The sequence below is a fragment of the Sabethes cyaneus genome, chromosome 2, assembly GCF_943734655.1.
Source record: "Sabethes cyaneus chromosome 2, idSabCyanKW18_F2, whole genome shotgun sequence".
Classification (NCBI taxonomy): Eukaryota; Metazoa; Arthropoda; class Insecta; order Diptera; family Culicidae; genus Sabethes; species Sabethes cyaneus.
This window is the reverse complement of record NC_071354.1, coordinates 228,392,456-228,411,801: the sequence shown is the minus strand read 5'-3', so window position 1 is coordinate 228,411,801 and position 19,346 is coordinate 228,392,456. Positions and strand designations below refer to the sequence as shown.

General features: G+C 44.1%; 1 protein-coding gene across 3 annotated transcripts; it reads left to right on the top strand.

The window, feature by feature from the left end:
- The first annotated feature begins 6,634 nt into the window (after positions 1–6,634).
- On the top strand, positions 6,635–18,318 carry LOC128734016 (vacuolar protein sorting-associated protein 35). 3 transcript variants are annotated; one of them, XM_053827970.1, is made up of 8 exons: positions 6,635–6,921; positions 7,039–7,223; positions 7,412–7,801; positions 7,861–8,663; positions 16,521–17,187; positions 17,247–17,461; positions 17,530–17,713; positions 17,776–18,318. In XM_053827970.1, the coding sequence occupies exons 2-8, from the start codon at positions 7,158–7,160 to the stop codon at positions 17,935–17,937; spliced, it is 2,487 nt and encodes an 828-aa protein (XP_053683945.1). In that variant the 5' UTR covers positions 6,635–6,921; positions 7,039–7,157; the 3' UTR covers positions 17,938–18,318. The 3 variants fall into 3 exon arrangements, with proteins under 3 accessions (XP_053683945.1, XP_053683947.1, XP_053683946.1); XM_053827972.1 differs by lacking the exon at positions 7,039–7,223; XM_053827971.1 differs by lacking the exon at positions 6,635–6,921 and having other exon boundaries at positions 6,931–7,223; positions 7,861–8,657.
- The last annotated feature ends 1,028 nt before the right edge of the window (positions 18,319–19,346 follow it).

The following is a 19,346-nucleotide window of genomic DNA, read 5'->3' as shown; positions in this document are numbered from 1 at the left end:
ATCTTTTTCTGGCTGGTTGAGGATTACCTTACAGAGGGGCCATCTATATACCACGTGGACAGTTTAGAGGGGGGTGGGGGGTATGAAAATGTCCACGCTTCTTCACGGAAGGGGGGGAGGGGGTATGAAAAATGTCCACGTGGACAAGTTTTTTTCATGCAAACAATAGAAATTAGAAATATTGAATTGATTATACATATTAGCATTAACGATTGATCAGTGATTGTTTTTAAGCTCAAATAAAGTAAACACATAAACCGAGCATTATGAAAGGATTCGTCTTCAGAAAATTTTACACACCACAGCGCGTCGGAAATGTCTTGTGTTGTGTCATAGTAGACGGTCAAGCTGAGTTGCTTTAGTTAGACAGGGATACTCTTGACGGAGAAGAATCGTCAAGCGAAAGTCAAACTGAAATGGACTTTCTTAGGGTAGCGCCAGAGTGCAAGCGACGCGCAGCCCTTTTTCGCCCGAAGCATTTGGCTGTGCATTTCGCAACATGAGAGCGAAGTCGTGTCGCGTCACTATCGCGTTTACTCTGTACGGTGCCTTACAGTCGATAATAATTCGCAGTAGATAAGATGACTATGAACAGAAGAATTTAGGTCCTAATACCTTGCATACGGATTTTAATACGCTGCGGAAATTTGACAGAAAATCTATGGAAAAACTTATTCCGTAAGCATTGTGTCGGGGCCTTTAGACTGGAGCTTTCTTTTACGTAAGCTTTTACAATAAATACTGCATAAATTAAGTTGGAAACAAAATTTAGCACCATGCATTTGTTTTGTTCAATTTTACATAAGGAAAAAAATGTCCACGTGGACAAACAGGGAGGGGGGGTGGTGGTTGAGTCAATGTCTACGCTTGTCCACGGAGGGGGACGGGGGGTTGAAAATGGGTATTTTTCTGTCCACGTGGTATCTGGATGGCCCCAGAGTACTTTGAGAGTAATACAGAGCAACGTGATGCCACGCCGAATTCTGTTAGGTCTACTTTTTTAGGGATTTTGACCAATATGCCCTGCATCCAGTACACCGGAAAAGTTGCGGTTTCCCATATATTTCTGAATAGCTGATGCATCTCCTGGACTGACAAAGACTGGTCAGTTTTGAGCATCTCAGCTGAAACGCAGTCAATCCATGGTAGGGTAACCAACGTATTTTGGACCCCATCAACAGCTGTACATAATTTGGACACTTACAGCAAAATCAAATGGAAGTGTCCAAATTATGTACAGCTGCTGATGGGGTCCAAAATACGTTGGTTACCCTACTCTGTTGGATTTCCTACTTTTGATGGCTGTTTCAATTTCATCAAGTGATGGCGCCTCAGAGTTGATGCGACTAACGTATGTATTAAAAAAATTGACTTTTTTCGGGTGGTGATGCAAAAATAACTCAGATAGCTAATTTAGTTTGATGAATTTCTCATGGAAGGTGCTTAATGAGCTTACTTGCAAAAAAAATCTACAGCTCGTCGAACTCTAAGGCCCCGTACAGAGTTAAAGCGACTGCGACGCGACGCGACATTGCCCACATGTCGCTAAATGCACAGTCCTGCTTCGGGCGGAAAAAGGCTGCGCATATAACTACAGCTAGAAAAGTCCCGTCGCGTCGCAGGTCGCTTGCACTCTGGCGGTGATGGCGAAAATACTCCGTTCAGAAGTGTGCGCATTTGAATTTGAAGCATTTGAAGAACGGTACCCCGCTGCGTCGAAAACGGATGTCGTGCGGCACTTTGCGGACGCCGGATAAGCCCGTTTCAGCATCTTAAACATCTTGGCACTATTGGACAACAATCAGCATCGAAAGAAAGCCCGGTTCAGGGTGGCCGACGAAAAGTGGCTACATCGTTGCGTGCACTTGGCTGGGAGGTCGGTGCTACCGACGAAACAGTGAAAAAGTACCTGGCGAACATGCCCAACAAACTCCGAAGCTGAATTAAAATGCTACTGATTTGGTCACAGCTGATTTAACTCTGAATACAGGTGGTAGACGCTGAATAAATTTAAGCAAAGGCCTCTGTATTCTATAAATGATTAAGCAACCAACGAATGCGTTGTAAATCAGCTGCTTTACATAATAGTGTCACAAGCAGATTAGGCGCATCTTCAACCTCTCCACAACTCGTGAATACTCTCAATAATTGTGCTATACTAGCTGAATAAACGATTTGTCAATAGCTGCTTTGAAGCTGTAATGTAGCTTAATAAAGGCTTTTGCGCGTTTTTAAATAACCGATTTGCGCAAAGCTGGAAACAAGGCGCACAGAGACGATATAACGGCTTAACAAGTGTTTTCCGCCTCGACTAAAATACCCAGGTAACCAATAAGCATTTCCAATGCAATTTAAAAGCAAGCCAATAAGCATTTAAGTTGCCTTAAATGCTATTTTGGCAAAATATGCGGCTACTCTACTGCTAGCCCTCTTATAGTGCTGACAATGCTTATTTGCAGCTAGTTACCAACAAGAAAAATTTAAATAGAATTGTGGATGCCAATTTACAACAGTTATGCAGTCGAAAAGCTGATAAACAACAACATGCAATATAAAACGCCAGGGGTGCTAATAAACAACTGATTTACTCTAGGATTTACTGCTTATTTTAATGCTTACTGGTTACCTGGGTAGGTTGTATAAGTTCTCCAATTTCGGCTGAATAAGTATTGTACAATTGTTTACATAAAATTTATTCGATGCATATTCAGCTTTGGCTGAATAATTATGGCTGCTAAAATGTTTATTCAGCGTATAAATGTTTCTTGGGTGAACATACATGTCAGGAAGCGGCAGTCCCGTCTACTAGGCTTGGGGCTGCAGGCAATGACGCAGCGGCAGCGGCTGAGATGATTTTCCTGGCAAATCGCGACGTGACGGTGGTGATGGACGACGAGACCTATCTCACCCCGAATGGCAACGACTGGCAGGGCATTTCGTATTTTACTTTCCCCACGAAGGAAGTGAGCTCCGAGGTGAAGTTCATTTCACACACCAAGTTCCCCAACACGGTGCTGCTGTGGCTGACAATCAGCGAGAAGCGAATGTCAAAGCCGCTCTTCTTTCGCTCCGGACTGGCCGTGAACGGGGAGACTTATAGTACCAAGTGCCTGCCGGAAGTTGCGTCGTTCATCAAAAAATACCGTAAGGGCGAAGACGCGGTGTTCTGGCCTGATCTGACTTTGGCCCACTACTCGAAGCGATCGTTGGAGGGGATAGAACGGCTGATACTCTAGTCGGCGAGCTCGCTCAACGTCCTCCAGCTGCGTCCCATGGAGAATTTCAGGGCAAACATGAAGCGTAAGATCTACTCCAACAATTTTGTCGCGAAAACTGAGGAGAAAGTGATAAATAAAACGAAGAAAGAACTTAAAAATATGCCTACGCACATGTTTTCGTTCACCATTGCGAATGTTTCGGTTAACTGCCGGAAGCCAGCACGCAAAGACGTAGATTTTTTTTGCAAGTAACATAATATATTTACCTTCCGTGGGAAATTTATCAAACTCAATTAGCTGTCTTAGGGTTTTTCATCACCATCCGAAAAAAGTCCATTTTTTAAGCATACGTAAATTTGGCGAATAACCGGCGGCATGCGCTGCTGATTCTGTTATTCTCTGACATTTGAGACTCAAAAGAGTTGTTCAAAAAGTTCAGTGAAATACAAATGTGGTCATTTTGGTTTTTTGTTCGGCTGTCGCCGAAAACTCATGCAGCCTCATATGCTGGTCTGTGCTGGTGCTGGGACGAGCGATACACCATTGACCATGTTATTATTACCACAAAATTCTCTAGTCAGCTCACCGTTTTTGGTTATCTCTCCTATAGGCTATGGCGTGCGTCAGGGTCTGCATTGTTTAAGCCAATCTTCGCGTTGAAGTCGTCCAAGTAGATTTCAATGTCCCCGTTCGTAATTTTCTCAACCACGCTGTTCAGCTGGCTGTAAAAACTGCAGGTGGGCAGCATTTGTTGATGCATAGCACTTCACTGCAGTAGAGTTTCTAGCAAGTGTTCTATATCTGTTCATGATTATTTCGTTTATCGGTTCCCACTTCATTAGGGCCGCATGTACCCCGGGGTCAGTAGAAATCCAACTCTCTCTCTCTCTCTCTCTCTCTCTCTCTCTCTCTCTCTCTCTCTCTCTCTCTCTCTCTCTCTCTCTCTCTCTCTCTCGAGTGGCATTTTCACCTCGTATGCCAGAACAGAGCATAATTCATGCAATTTACAAGTGACCTCTTAACGTATAATAATGTATGTTACGGTAAATATTGATAACTATGCAACATTACAGTGTTACTTCTGTATTATATAATAGCAACGTTGTGTTATATTCAGTGATGTTTTTGCGATACCTCCATATTAAACGAAATTTACTGTAATATCTTTAAAGGTTTTTATCATACAAGTGACTAGGAAATTAAAATTTAAAAAAAAATATTTTTTTGCTGCATAAAGGTTAACCGTTATGTGTACGGGAAATTTAACACCCATAAGTGTTCGGATGGGTACCCGGGTACCCACCGAAATGAAATGCTTCTAACTTTATCAATTCTTGACCGATTTTGGATCATGAACCGTCAAAAGATTGGAAAATTTGTCTATTTTTAGAGCATGAGACTAACCAAGCCTGGGACCACGTCTAGTTCCCATAAATCCGGATCTCCGGGACCATGTTCCGGATCCAAAACAAATGTGTACAATTGTCAATAAAACCACACAATATTGGTATCAAAATTCATGAAATCACTCCAGGAGTTTATGTTTGTCCATTTTGAGTCCATTTAACGAGTTGTCTTCGGAATGGCCATTCCGGAGCAGGTTCCTGTGGAGCCTTATGAGACCAGTAACATGTTTGGATAGAAACCCTAGCAATATGTATATCAAAATTCGTGAAATCACTCCAGGAATTGAAATTTACCCTTTTTGAGTTCAGTTGATGACATGTCCTCGGAATGGCCATTCCGCAACAGGTTCCTGTGGAGCCTTATGAGACCAGTAACATGTTTGGATAGAAACCCCAGCGATATGTATGTCAAACTTCATGAAACCACTTCAGAAGTTGATTTTTATTCACTTTGAGTCCATTTGATGAGTTGTCCTCAGAATGGCCACTACGGAGACAACTTGTCAGATGGACTCGAAATGGACAAAAATGAACTCCTGGCGTGATTTCATGAATTTTGACATACATATTGCTAGGGTTTCTATCCAAACATGCTAGTGGCCTCATAGGACCCCACGGGAATCTGCTCTGCAATGGCCATTCTGGAGACAACTCATCAAATGGACTCAAAGTGGATAAAAATCAACTCCTGGAGTGATTTCATGAAGTTTGACATACATATTGCTGGGGTTTCTATCCAAACATGTTAATGGTCTCATAGGGCTCCACAGGAACCTGCTCCGGAGTGGCCATTCCGGGGACAGCTTATCAAATGAACTTAAAATGGATAAAACTCAACTCCTGGAGTGATTTCGTGAATTTTGATATACAAATTGCTAGGGTTTTCTATCCAAATATGTTAGCGGTCCCGTAAGGCCCCACAGGAATTTGCACCGGAGTGGCCATTCCGAAGACTATGAGTTGAATGGACTCAAAATGGATAAAAATGAACTCCTGGAGTGATTTCATGAATTTTGATACCAATATTGTGTGGTTTTATTGACAATTGTACACATTTGTTTTAGATCCGGAACATGGTCCCGGAGATCCGGATTTACGGGAACCAGACGTGATCCCAGGCTTGGTAAGTCTCATGCTCTAAAAATAGACAAATTTTCCAATCTTTTGACGGTTCAAGATCCAAAATCGGTCAAGAATTGATAAAGTTAGAAGCATTTCATTTCGGTGGGTACCCGGGTACCCATCCGAACACTTACGGGGTAAAAAAATTCGAAGGCCCCCCCTTCGACCCCCCTCTGCTGCTACAGGCAATCTGTTGTTGACAAATGGTTTATTCCCACTAGTTAGGAGCATTCTACGAGTTTTAGCTGGCTGAGTTGTCGTAAACCTTGTTTTTCGAGGCTGTAAAGTCTCAAAAGGTACCCGGGTACCCAGCCGAACACATAACGGTAATGAGACGTTGATTAAGCGACTGGAAAAGCATGGCGAAACTATTTCAAATTGGCTATTTAAAAGGGTGGAAAAGCCAAGCCAGCGCACTGTAGAGGGAAAAGAGACGAAGCAAAATTTTCAATGAAAGTGCGCTTTTATTAGATTGTTTAGTTAGCGTTATTTAAGAAATATTTAAGATTTTCAAAATGCTATCTTTCTCGGCCTTAAGTTTCATTGCAGCTTTGAACGCAGCCATTAACAAGCTCGAAGCTTGATAAAATCACCAAATTTAAATGTTTAGCAGCTGAAAAAAGGTTTTTATTTCTAAAACCAAACCATAGTTCATCCACAGGTTGAATAAAATCAGCTATCAAAGTGTTTGATCTGCCTTAAATTGTTATCTGGGCTTTGCGCAGCATGTCCAACATGCGACATTTTACCATCAACGAATCTTTTTCACTCTCCATTACACCACCATCGGCAGTCCCCTCGGCATAAGCAGCTGTCATCGTTTCGATTGCGGAGGAAAAATTGCATCCAATCCAATCAGATCACCGAGCCTTTACCCACACAACTTTCACAGTGGAACGAAAAAATTTCAATTAGAATTTAATTTACTTTCAACGGGAACTGCAAAAAGTGTAACAGGTCCCGAAATTCTCAGTGATTGCGTTGCGGCCAAGTAAATTTTACCAGTGGCTTTAGTGAGCGGTCGATTGCGGCTTATAGGAACACAGATTTGCCCACACCCTGCATTTGTCTGCAATAAAAGTTATCCGGTTTGGTCGGTGATCCAAAGCTAGAAAGCTACTATCATCGTAACACAAGAGGAGTTGTAGCATAGCACACAGCTGAAGTCGAATATGGTATGTTTTTAAGATTCACAGATTATACTGTTATGTGTGGTGTTTTAATACCTATATCAGTGTATTGTGTGTAGGCCGAGCGCAGTTATCAGTAGTCAGTAACCTCTTCTCTTCCAGCATAGATAGGCGCAGCTCAGCTAGTTTTGGTGCTTGCCTGTTCTCTTAGTTTAGTTTCGGGGTGGGTTGTTAACATTTTATCGTATAGATTAGTAGTTGATAGCTAAGTAGTGCAGAGGATGTACCTGTGGAATTCGGCCAATTACGACCCGTCGGCACTGCACAGGAAGGCTCCCTCTAAGGAGGTATGATTTTACAGTTCAAAAGTGGTCTTCATTTCGACTTATCATTTTGCGATCAATTCATTAATATTAAGGTCAAGGGAATCCGCTTACGGTATAATGGTTGGAATTCGCTAAGGCAAAGCTTTCGACACAGTCATTTAGCGAAGAAAGTTAATCTGATAAATTGGTTCTCTGTTTTTTTTTTGTAGCCTCAAACACCAATCAACTCCTTGGACGAGCAGGACAAACTGCTTAGCGATGCGATCACGGTGGTGCGAACGCAGTCGTTCCAGATGAAGCGCTTCCTGGACAAGAAACGCCTCATGGAGGCGATGCGCTGTGCTTCGACGATGTTGGGCGAACTGCGAACGTCGCTGCTGTCGCCGAAAAGCTACTACGAGCTGTACATGGCAATCACGGATGAGTTGCGGCACTTCGAGCACTATCTGCTGGATGAGTTTCAGAAGGGCTTTAAGGTGCCGGATTTGTATGAGCACGTGCAGTATGCTGGGAATATCGTACCCCGGTTGTATCTGCTGATTACCGTGGGATTGGTGTATATTAAAACCAATTCATCACTTAAGAGAAGCATTTTGAAGGTATGACAATAGATTTGTCGTATTTTAGATACAAAAATTTAAACAAAATTTGGTTTTAGGATCTTGTGGAAATGTGCCGAGGAGTTCAACATCCCCTCAGGGGGCTGTTCCTTCGGAACTATCTACTGCAGTGTACCCGAAACATTCTGCCGGATACGGTGGCCACGACAGATGAGAACGAAGGCATCGTTATCGATGCAATCGATTTTGTTTTGACTAACTTTGCCGAGATGAACAAGCTCTGGGTTCGAATCCAGCATCAAGGCCATTCCAGTGAACGTTCCCGCCGAGAGAAGGAGCGGGAAGAGCTGAAGATTTTGGTTGGAACGAACTTAGTTCGATTATCGCAGCTGGAATCGGCCAGTCTGGAAATTTATCAGCGTTTGATTCTGCCCGGTATTCTGGAGCAGGTGGTCAGCTGTCGTGACGCTATCGCTCAAGAATATTTGATGGAGTGCATAATTCAAGTGTTTCCGGACGAGTTCCATCTGCAAACTTTGGATCCATTTTTAAAATCCTGCGCTCAACTGCAGTCCGGTGTTAATGTGAAGAACATCATCATTTCGCTGATCGATCGTTTGGCTTTGTACAATCAACGAAACGGAAAGGTTACTCAAACCACTTCCGGAACGGAAATTATATCGGCCATCCCGTCGGATGTGCAGCTGTTCGAGGTCTTCAGCACCCAGATTGCGTACATCGTTCAGCTGCGCACGGATATGCCACTGGAGGATACCGTTTCGCTGCAGGTCGCGCTCGTCAGTCTCGCCCAGAAAGTGTACCCGGATCGGGTGGATTACGTGGACAAAGTGTTGGAAACAACGGCGCAAATTCTGGATCGGCTCAACATGACTAAGTATTGGTAACTTCTTTTGGGCATCAGATGGTTTTGAGTTAACGTAACCTTTGATTTTTGTTTAGTTACTGCTTTTTTATGTTTCTATTTAATTTGATTCATCTGACAATTTTGACATTAACCAAGTCTTAAACTAAAGCTTTTAGCAGCCAGCATCCTAGATCTTTGTTAGAGTTCTATCAAAGGCTCGCGCGAGCGACCATTACGAACTCTCTAGTGTCGCCAATTCCAAAAGCTAGCATCGGTTTACGTAACGGATAGGAAAGATTGTTAGGTAGACGCCAGGAAAGATGTATCAGAGCGATTCGAACAAATCTTCATTGAACGCGTTCTATTCTGGCTTTCCAACACAGTTTATGTGGATTCCAGATGATGCAAGCATCTTCCAGCATTGGGCCTACCAATGCGCAGTACAATACAGTCTCGGGCACTATTTGTGTTGAACTCAAGTTGTTGCGAAGCTCTTAGAGATGACAGCAATGGAATGTTGGTTAAACGTGAGCTTGTTATCCAGCAGAGCTCCAAGATCGATGATCAGATCGATGCGTCCGTGAATATCCGGTACTCAAATTGGCCGGTTTATCGGGTACCTGTCAGACTCCAGCCACTGGCAAACACAGATGAAAAATGATCAGTAAACAATTCGCAAACTTCGGTAACGGTTGATGATGATGATTCCTTTCCGCCCAAAATCACACGCTATAGGAGAAATGGAAGAGCCTTTGCCTTTTTCTCTTGGAGTGTACGAATGTCCAAAAGTTTTCGAATTAGTTCGTAAACCGAATTGCGCCCATGGTACGTAAGATTTGTAGAAAGAACTATTTAGCCTACGGTAAAAGCGTCACTGGCATATTTGAAGGCGTGTTAATTTTACGTTTTAATTTGTGGCAGTTCACTATTACTTCAGGCGAGTTTTGAAAGAGGCCTAATTCTGAGATGATTCAGCCAAGTGCAGACAGTGGTTATAACCACCGCAAATGAGAATTCTTTCGTCTAAAGATTACGTAATGCACGGATTGAGAGGATATGCTCGTCGATAAACTTGATAATCTTGCTTCTATCAGGTAGGATGTAAACTGCAGCAAGCAAAAACTTCATGCCTTTGATAATAGCCGAGATACAGACTTGTTCAAGACAATTTTCTTGCCTTAAACTGACCAGCAAACTATCGAAACTGTTGAGCAACGCTGATTGCCGATACGCCACCAAAACTACTTTTGTCAGTATTCTTCGAGCTACGATCACAACGGTACACGTTGAAATCCATCCAAGCCGGTCAGCATGTATACATGGTTAGTTGCAATCATTAGATGCAAGGAACCGAATTTAGTCCTTAAGCCTCGCACATTCTGATGGTACCATCTGCGTCATTGGCAGAGAGTTCCGAAACAAAACTCCCTACACGTGGAGACCCCAAGCTGAAAGCGGAAAATACATCAGTGTTAGGACAGTTCGAAGTGCACTCCCTGCATCACTGGGTTGGCGGACCCTTGAACCACACCAACACTCAGAGATCAACTGATTGAGATGCGGAAGCGGCCGATGGATCAGGAGAAATGAAGTTCAAAACGGCATCGTACATCGTAGATATGAATTAAAAGGAAAACACGACTTAGTCGGGTGGCACAAGGACTCTCTTAGTACCGTGGGTGATGCGTCGTAACGAAGCAGATAATCCCACGTTATCAGTAATTGGAAGTTCGTAGGTTGTCGGCGTCGTGGGAGGGTTTTGGTCTTCTGTTGACTTAGTAATTGCGCCGAATTGTCCTGACAAAGTAGTGAACGGTCCATAGTACTCTTTGTATTGTATCATCAATACTGAGCTGATTCCACGACATCATTCAGGCATCACATCAGAGCTCAAATTGGACTTGAAATTGAACCTAAAATTGGAATTGAATTAGATTTGAAATTGGACCTAAAATGGGACATGAAATTAAATTTGATATTGGACTAATTCCCATTTTTCTTATTTTCCTGTCACAACTAAGGTGTGAAGGACAATGGTTGACATAGCACACGATCCCAGTTAGGCTTGACTCGTTTTATAAGGCCTAATACCCTGCCAGGATCGCTTTGCCAAATATCGTAGGGCTCTAATAATCCATCTTTCCAAATATTGACATCCTTTGATTTATTAATGCTCCACAGTTGCAGAGTATATGTTCAGCAGCAAACTGGCAAAAACGTCATTGAGCATTGTCATTTTTCCCAATTTTATTTTGGTAATATCTGCTCGGGCAGTCACTTACTTACTTAATTGGCCTAACGTCTTACGACAAGGCCTGCGGAGTATAATTTCTCCATCTGTTTCGGTCCATGGCAACTGATCTCCAGTTCCGCGGGCACCCAGCGCTCGCCAGATCTCGCTCCACCTGGTCTTGCCAGGTCGCTCGCTGTGCCCCTCTTCGTCTTGTTCCTACCGGATTTGATGCGAAAACCAGTTTTGCAGGATAGTTGTCCGGCATTCTAGCAACATGTCCTGCCCAACGTATCCGTCCAGCTTTAACCACTTTCTGAATACTTGGTTCGCCGTAGAGACGCGCGAGCTCATGGTTTACTCTTTGCCTCCATACACCGTTCTCTTGTACTCCGCCAAAGATGATTCTTAGCACCCGCCGTTCGAAAACTCCGAGTGCTCGAAGGTCCTCTTCTAGCAGTGTACACGTTTCGTGCCCGTAGAGGACAACCGGTCTAATTAGCGTATTGTACACTGTGCACTTTGTACGGGGGCTTAAATAGTTCGACCGCAAGTGTTCGTGGAGTCCGTAGTAGGCCCGACTTCCGCTGATAATACGTTTTTTAATCTCACGGCTGGTATTGTTGTCCTCTGTTCCCAGCGAGCCAAGGTATACGAACTCGTCGACTACTTCGAACTCATCCCCGTCGATTACCACGGTACTGCCCAAGCGGGCCCTGTCGCGCTCGGTTCCGCTCGCCAGCATATACTTCGTTTTAGACGAATTTATCTTCAATCCAATCTTCTCTGCTTCGCGTTTCAGTCTGGTGTACTGATCTTCCACCGCCTCAAACGTTCTGCCGACAGCATCCACGTCGTCAACAAAGCAGATAAATTGACTGGATTTATTGAAAATCGTGCCTCGCACTTCGAGCGCCGCTCGTCTTATACCACCTTCAAGCGCAATGTTGAATAGCAGGCAGGAAAGACCATCTCTTTGTCGAAGTCCCCTGCAAGATTCGAATGGGTCCGACAGCCCACCCGAGATTCTCACACAACACTGGATCCCATCCATCGTAGCCATGATAAGTCTAGTAAGCTTACCCGGAAAGCCATTTTCGTCCAAAATTTTCCATAGCTCTTATCGGTTTACGCTATCATATGCGGCTTTGAAATCGATGAACAGGTGGTGCGTGGGGACTCGGAATTCGCGGCACTTCTGGAGGATCTATTGGCTATTGGCGATAGTCGATGAAAGAGGACTTGGGACAGCATTTTGTAGGCGGCATTCAGGATAGTGATGGCTCGGTAGTTCTCACAATCCAGCTTATCACCTTTCTTATAGATAGGGCAGATAACCCCATCTTTCCACTCCTCCGGTAGTCGTTCCGTATCCCAAATCTTGATAATCAGTTGATGCAGACAGCCGGTCAACTTGTCCGGCCCCATTTTAATAAGCTCCGCTCCAATGCCATTCTTTCCCGCTGCTTTGTTGTTCTTCAGCCGCTGGATGGTTTCTTTAACTTCCCTTATCGATGGGGGTGGCATATCTTCGTTGCTTGCTGCACCAATGTGGTCACTTCCTCCGCTATCATGGTCTTCCGCCTGCACGCCATTCCGGTGTTCATCGTAGTGCTGCTTCCACCTTTCGATCACCGCACAGTCGTCTGTCAAGATACCTCCATCTTTATCTCTGCATATTTCGGCCCGAGGCACGAAGCCTTTGCGAGATCCGTTGAGTCTCTGATAGAACTTGCGTGTGTCGTGAAAGTGGTACAGCTGTTCGAATTCTTCGCACTCCTTCTCCTCTTGGTAGCGCTCCTTCTCCTTGAAGAGCCGGGTTTGCTGCCTCCGCATCTGTTTGTATCGCTCCACATTCTGACGGGTGGCTCTACGCAGCATTTGTACCCGCGCTGCGTTCTTCTCAGCCAGTATCTACTGGCATTCCTCGTCAAACCATTCGTTACGTCGATTCGGTGGCACACGGCCTAGGACGTTCTCCGCTACGCTGTTAATGGCTGTTTTCATGGCATTCCAACAGTCCTCAAGAGGGGCTTCATCCAGCTCACCCTCTTTCGGCAGCGCGGTTTCGAGAGATAACGCGTAGTTTTCGGTGACCTCCGGTTGCTTCAGACGCGCTAGATTATACCGTGGCGGGCGCCGGTATCGTATGTTGTTTACAACAGATAGTTTTTGACGTATCCTTACCATCACTAGATAGTGTTCCGAATCAATGTTAGCGCCCGGATAGGTTCTGACGTCGATAATGTCTGAAAAGTACCGACCATCTATCAGAACGTGGTCGATTTGTGATTCTGTCTGGCTGGGTGATCTCCAGGTGTACCGATGGTAGAGGTTATGCTGGAAAAAGGTACTACGTATGGCCATGTTCTTGGAGGTGGCGAAGTCGACAAGTCTTAGGCCGTATTCGTTCGTTTGTGGGTGGGCGCTGAACCGTCCAATCACCGGTTTGAATTCCTCCTCCTGACCTGAGATCCTGAGTCATGTAGTCCTGCGTCACCTGTATATGCGATCGTGTCTTGTACACAATCCCTCTGATTTCTGTACAGATTCGATCCGTGCAGTCCAAAGGCCTGTGTAACAACAACTGCCGTCTCCAATGATGAGCGTACAAGTACGTAATACAAAGCTCTCAGGCAGTATGGATCACGACGACACTCTTTTGCAATTTTCGTTATGAACCCCAGTTTCTTGTTTGCTTTGGAAATGATGCTACTGTAGTGGTCCTGAAATTTAAGCTCGGTATCCAACAGAAAACCAAGATCCTTGACGATTGTTACGCATTCAATATTCTAGCCGTTTATGCAATAACTGCACTTGGAGACGCTGATACTGAGCCGGTTGCATACACACCAACCGTAAAACAAATCGATTAGCTTTTGTAATTCGATGCAATCAGCGACTGAGCGATCTGCAAGGTAGATTTTGAGGTCATCCGCATACACGACTCTCCATCCTGGAGGGAGTATCATGCAGACATCGTTGTAGTACAGCGTAAATAGCAAGGGTCTGACGTTGCTGCCCTGAGGCACACCTGAGGTACTCCGGAAACCGCAAGACTCAGTGCTCCCCAGTTTCACAGAAAGACAGCGGTTTTCTAGAAAAGATTTCAGCCACCGGACAAAAGCAACCGAGATGCTTTATTTTAGCAAGCAGTATGGTGTGGTCAACTCGGTCGAACGCAGCTTTGATGTCAGTATACACGCGTGTCGACTTGTGCTCCACCTTCCATATGTTGTAGACAAAATGAGTTGAACTCCACCAGATTTGTGCAGATCAAGCGACCTGGAAAAAAGCCATGCTGATCAGTTGAGATGTATTGTGCAAAACATCTGTGCAACGAGCCACCAATAAGGATCTTAAATAATTTCGAGCCATTTCGAGCAAAGCGACGTAATTCCGCGCTAATTGGCAATATCGTTTTTGATTCCCTTTTTGAACACAGGAAAGATATAGGATCTTTTCCAGCATACTGGAAATGTTTCCTGAAGAAGCGATTGGTTAATAATAAACTGTAGAGGTTTCGAATTTTTTAGTATAATCGACGGTATTCCGTCCGGTCCGGGAGACACCGATGATTTAAACTGCTTCAAGCCAGCTTCAACTTCATTTTGCGTGAAACTAGTTATGTTTATATCGCACACGTTTGCAGGAACGAACTTAAGAGCTTCCTGGACGTCAAGGGCTGAAGCACTGCTACTGGCGAATACACTAGAGAATTGCTGAGCAAAAAGATTACAGATGTCTTCAGTATTGCTGGAAGATAGATCACCTAGTGACATTTGGGCAGGAAGTCCAGTTTTCTTGCGCTTCTCGTTGACGAATGACCAAAAACGTTTGGGATTTAGTTTAGGATGTTGGTGCTTTTGCAAAACTTACCTCGAGTAAAGATGGTGGTTATGGGTTCTGTATCGACGACTGGCTCTAACAAACGCTTGGTTGGTGATCGTGTCCCGTAAACGGGACTACCTTTTCAGCGCTGCAGATCTCTTACGTTTTAAACGACGAAGCCATGAATTTGACCAGAGTGGTTTCCGCTTAGGCCTAGGTCGAGAGATGAAGTGTGCGAAAGAATGAAAAGAGCAGTTGGTTAAAAAGGGATACAGCCATATTCACATCAACCCCATCCAGGAACGACCAATCCGTTGAATGCAAAGCTTCGTTCAGGCCAGAAGAATCAAATACCTCTTCGTATCAAATGAGAGGCGGACAACTAAGAGTGACAAGTATTGGAGGATGTAACGGATCAACTTTGATAATGGCTTCAGGTGGTTGAATTACATCGCACTGATTCACTGCATTGACATTAGTAAACACCAAGTCCAGGGCCCGGTCACGGTTATTCGGGAATGGATTCATCTGCTGCATGACGAGTGATGCCATACCAACCACGAGTTCAATCTCACGATCATCGACAATTGCTGACTCAGAACAACTGTATCGTTTTGAAACTGCTATAAGCACACCTCCACCTCTTGATTTTCCCGAGCCAAGGGGGTCGCAGTGCGACCCCCTTGGCTCGGGAATTCCGTTCCAAACAACTGCGGTGAATGGAACCGGACATTGAGCCAGGTCTCGGTGAGAATCATCACGTCAAATTCAGCATCGTTGACTGAGATGAAGAAGTCGTCGACTTTTCTTGCGGAGTCCTTTAACATTTTGATAGTATAGGCGAATACAGTCAGATTTTGGAAAGGTGTCCACAGTAGCAGAAGGAGGGTAGCAGTATTCCTTCACCGCAGCGTCAGCAACTGCCGATGGGACTAACGTGTCGCTATCGCCATTCAGGCCATCCACAGCGCTAGTACCATGAGACAATTCAGGAGAAGAATGGCTCGAGACTTGATCGTACTTGACGTGGTTAAAGCGACGGAAGGACCGTCTTTGTTTACCGTTTTAATTTCTCTCTCCACCTTGTGGCCCGCTTTTCCTCTCTTCCATTTTTCTGCTCCCATATTTCTCATTTTCTTTTCCTCACTTTCTATCTCGTTTTTTCTTCGTTTTTTGCTGCGTCTTTTCCCTTTTCTGTTCAGTTTATTCTCATTTTCTTCGTTTTCTTTAAGATTTTTTCTTCTTTTCTCTGACGTTCTTCATCTTTTTGTGTCCTGTCTCCTCGTTTTCCCTTCCGTTTTTTTCTTTTCCACTTTCTTCTTGCTGGTTTTCGCTCCCATTCACTTTAGTTCTTTCTTTCTTTCCTTTTTCCTTATTCATGCAAGTTTTTATTCTTATTTTTTTCTCGCGTTTTTCTTCTTTTTCTATCCCGTTTGTCTAGTTTTTGTTACGTTTTCCTTCGGGTTCTTTTCCGTTTTTTCCATCTAACCCATTTTTCCGTTTTTGCTTCTTTTTCCGGAGAGCAACAAAAGACGGACTACCTCTAGATCCATTTGTAATCCATCTGTGAATATTCTAAGAAAATTTACTAACATTTTCGTTGAGAACTTACTCCCGAGTATGAGAAATAAGCTGCCGAATGTCTTGCTTTTGAGATGTACCGGAAGAAGACAGCTGTTACTGAACAATGATGATTTTAGTTAGGAGATATCCAATGTGCTATTGTTGCGATGAATCAATTAAATTTTAATTTGTTACTGCCACCCATGCATCTGATGCCAAACTTTCACGCTGTTCGGTTTACTATTAATCAAATTCAATCTCTATTGCAGCATTTCACATTCCCTCACCGTGAACCAGGAACTGTCGCGGCTGCTGCGTCTTTGCGTTGATTTCTACAACAACGTGCTGACCATTTTCCAGTTGCAATTTTTCACGCCACTGCTGGAAAAGTTTGACTACACTTCCCGCAAGGCACTGTCACTGTACATCGTAATGAACGTGCTGGAGAATGAAACTCAAATCCCGTCGGCCGAACACGTGGATAGCGTCTTGACAATGCTCTCGCCATTGATTCGTGACCAAGAGGATCAACCGACCGATAAGGTGGATCCGGAAGATTTCGCCGAAGAGCAGGGAATCGTCGGTCGCTTTGTGCATCTGCTTCGCTCCGAGGAACCGGACACGCAGTACAAAATTTTGACCGCCGCCAGGAAGCATTTCGGGCTCGGTGGACAGCAACGGATACGCTATGTGCTGCCTCCGCTCGTGTTTCAAGCCTACCAGTTGGCTTACAAGTACAAAGAGATAGCCCAGGAGGACGAAATGTGGGACAAAAAGTGTCAGAAAATACTTCAGTTCTGTCACAGTACCATTGCTGTGCTGGCTAAGTCGGAGCTGCCGGAGCTGGCGCTGCGTTTGTATCTGCAGGGTGCGCTCTGCATTGGACAAATCGCCTATACCAATCACGAAACCGTCGCGTATGACTTTATGACCCAGGTTAGTTAATCAAAGTCGGGAAATTCTTAACCAGGTGTAGTTAGAAGGTTTAATTTCAGGCATTTTCTTTGTATGAGGATGAAATATCAGACTCGAAGTCGCAGTTCGCTGCCATCACTTTGATCGTTTCTACTGTGGAACAGATGACCTGTTTCTCGGAAGAGAATGCTGAACCGCTCCGCACTAACTGTGCCCTAGCGGCATCGAAGCTTCTAAAGAAACCAGATCAGTGTCGGGCGGTCGTTACCTGCGCTAGCCTTTTCTGGAGTGGAAAGTAAGAGTCCTTCTCTAACCTAATTACAATTGAAAAGACATAATTATGGTTTTTCTCTCGCTTGGCAGACAAAACGGTCAGGAACTGCGTGATGAGAAACGAACACTGGAATGTCTCAAAAAGGCAGCCAAGATTGCATCCCAGTGTTTGGACGTAGAAGTCCAGGTGCAGTTGTACGTCGAACTCCTGAATCACTATCTGTTCTATTACCAACGAGGGAATGCTCAGATCACCGTATCGATGCTCAATCAGGTAATTATCTCTATTGAGGTCCTGTAGTTTTTGGCCTGCGCTAATTTTCCTGTCATGATCAGTTGATCGCCAAAATCAACGAGGAGCTGCCCAACCTGGAACCGACGGAGGAAACGAAACAGATCGAAATGCACTATCAGAACACGTTGGCTCACATTCGGAGTCGAGTGGAGACCAACGATGGCAGCCTGGAGGTTTCGTTTGCTGGCATTACACTGAACTGAACTGAACTGAACTAAACCGGAAGTTGAATTTAGTAGGATATGATCGCAATTACATAGTAGGTAGGATTTAAACGCTCCTCCCTCTCCTCCTGCAGCATTGTTCAGTTCAGTTCGGAAGTTTCTTCGCATGCGAGTAAGTTTCAATTTTAAGAGCAAAAGTAAGTGGAAAAAAAACAGTGAATAATTCGTTGATCTTGAATAGTCCAGTTTAGTTGTTGGGTTTAGGCAGAAAGAACGATTGTGAATCGAAAGTGCATCCATTGATTAAATGGCAAAGTTTAACTATAATATACATACCATTCAATAGTGTAGAATCATATATTGAATATTAGTAGATCCGTAGTATTGCACGGACATCGAGTTGTATGTCACTTAAAATATAATAACTTACGTTTGGAAACAGCGCATATTTCATTTCAGAAGGAAGTTTCTTTATGCTCGCCAGACATGGAAGCACAGGAAGACGAAAGGTGCTGAAGTAAGAATCCATCGGAAAAACCTCTGCCTTCAGCAGTCGCAAGTCGGCTTCCACCTGATCGAGCCATCCTAGTACGTTAGACTCCTCTATTCCTTGCACAGGGTGGGGTTCTTGAAGAAAACAGATTTCACGTCCACAGCCGTCCGGCATCGCTGCAACGTGGCCGGCACTTTGTAGTCTCCCGACGGTGAGCTATTCACGTTTAAAACCTGAGGATTTTCGGTGAATCGATTGTTGCCTTGTCCTACATCAAAAATTTTTAGTTTCTTTTTTCTTGCGGGACGACAAGTTTTAAGTAACTTTGTTTAGAATCGTCGGAGCAATCGTTCGATTTAGCTGCATTAAAATTTGCCAATTCTTCGGGTTAAAAGTCACCCTTGATTTAAACACTTCGTTTCGAACTTCGAGTTATTATTAAAACCGTTTGAACGATATTCTAAAGGGATAGAGTGAGAAATCATTTTCGAAGAAATTCTATAGTTTACTTGTTTTCTGTTGGTTTTTCCATTCCCTATTTTATTCCTGCTGCCGGCGGGGTCGTCCGGCATCCTTGTGACGTGCCCGGACCACCGTAGTCTCTCAACTATCGCCCGCCAGGTGTACGAGTCGATGGGGGAATCTCTCCAAGTAGCGCCTGCAACTCGTGGTTCATACGCTACGCCGCTTTCCGCTATGCGTTCGTTAGCGACAGTCTGATCCAAAAATAGATTTTGGGCGTTTAATTTGTTGCTTTACAATTAGAGTTGCGCGCAATTGTTTACATACTTTCGATTGTATTGCTGTCAAGTGTAAAACAACTGATAAACAGAGTGTTGAAAAGAAGTATCAATGTGCAGAGGACGTTAGATAATTGATTATTTTAACTCGTCCGTATGTTAGTTGAAAGGCAATTATACTTCAAATTTTGATTTTTTGGAATTACCCCCTGTAT

Excerpts from the sequence above, each read along its gene's own strand:
- LOC128734016 (XM_053827970.1), top strand. The coding sequence starts at position 7,158 with ATGTACCTGTGGAATTCGGCCAATTACGACCCGTCGGCACTGCACAGG. Across the intron at positions 7,224-7,411 it reads GGAAGGCTCCCTCTAAGGAG|CCTCAAACACCAATCAACTC; the intron begins GTATGATTTTAC and ends TTTTTTTTGTAG. Across the intron at positions 17,714-17,775 it reads CCGTATCGATGCTCAATCAG|TTGATCGCCAAAATCAACGA; the intron begins GTAATTATCTCT and ends TGTCATGATCAG.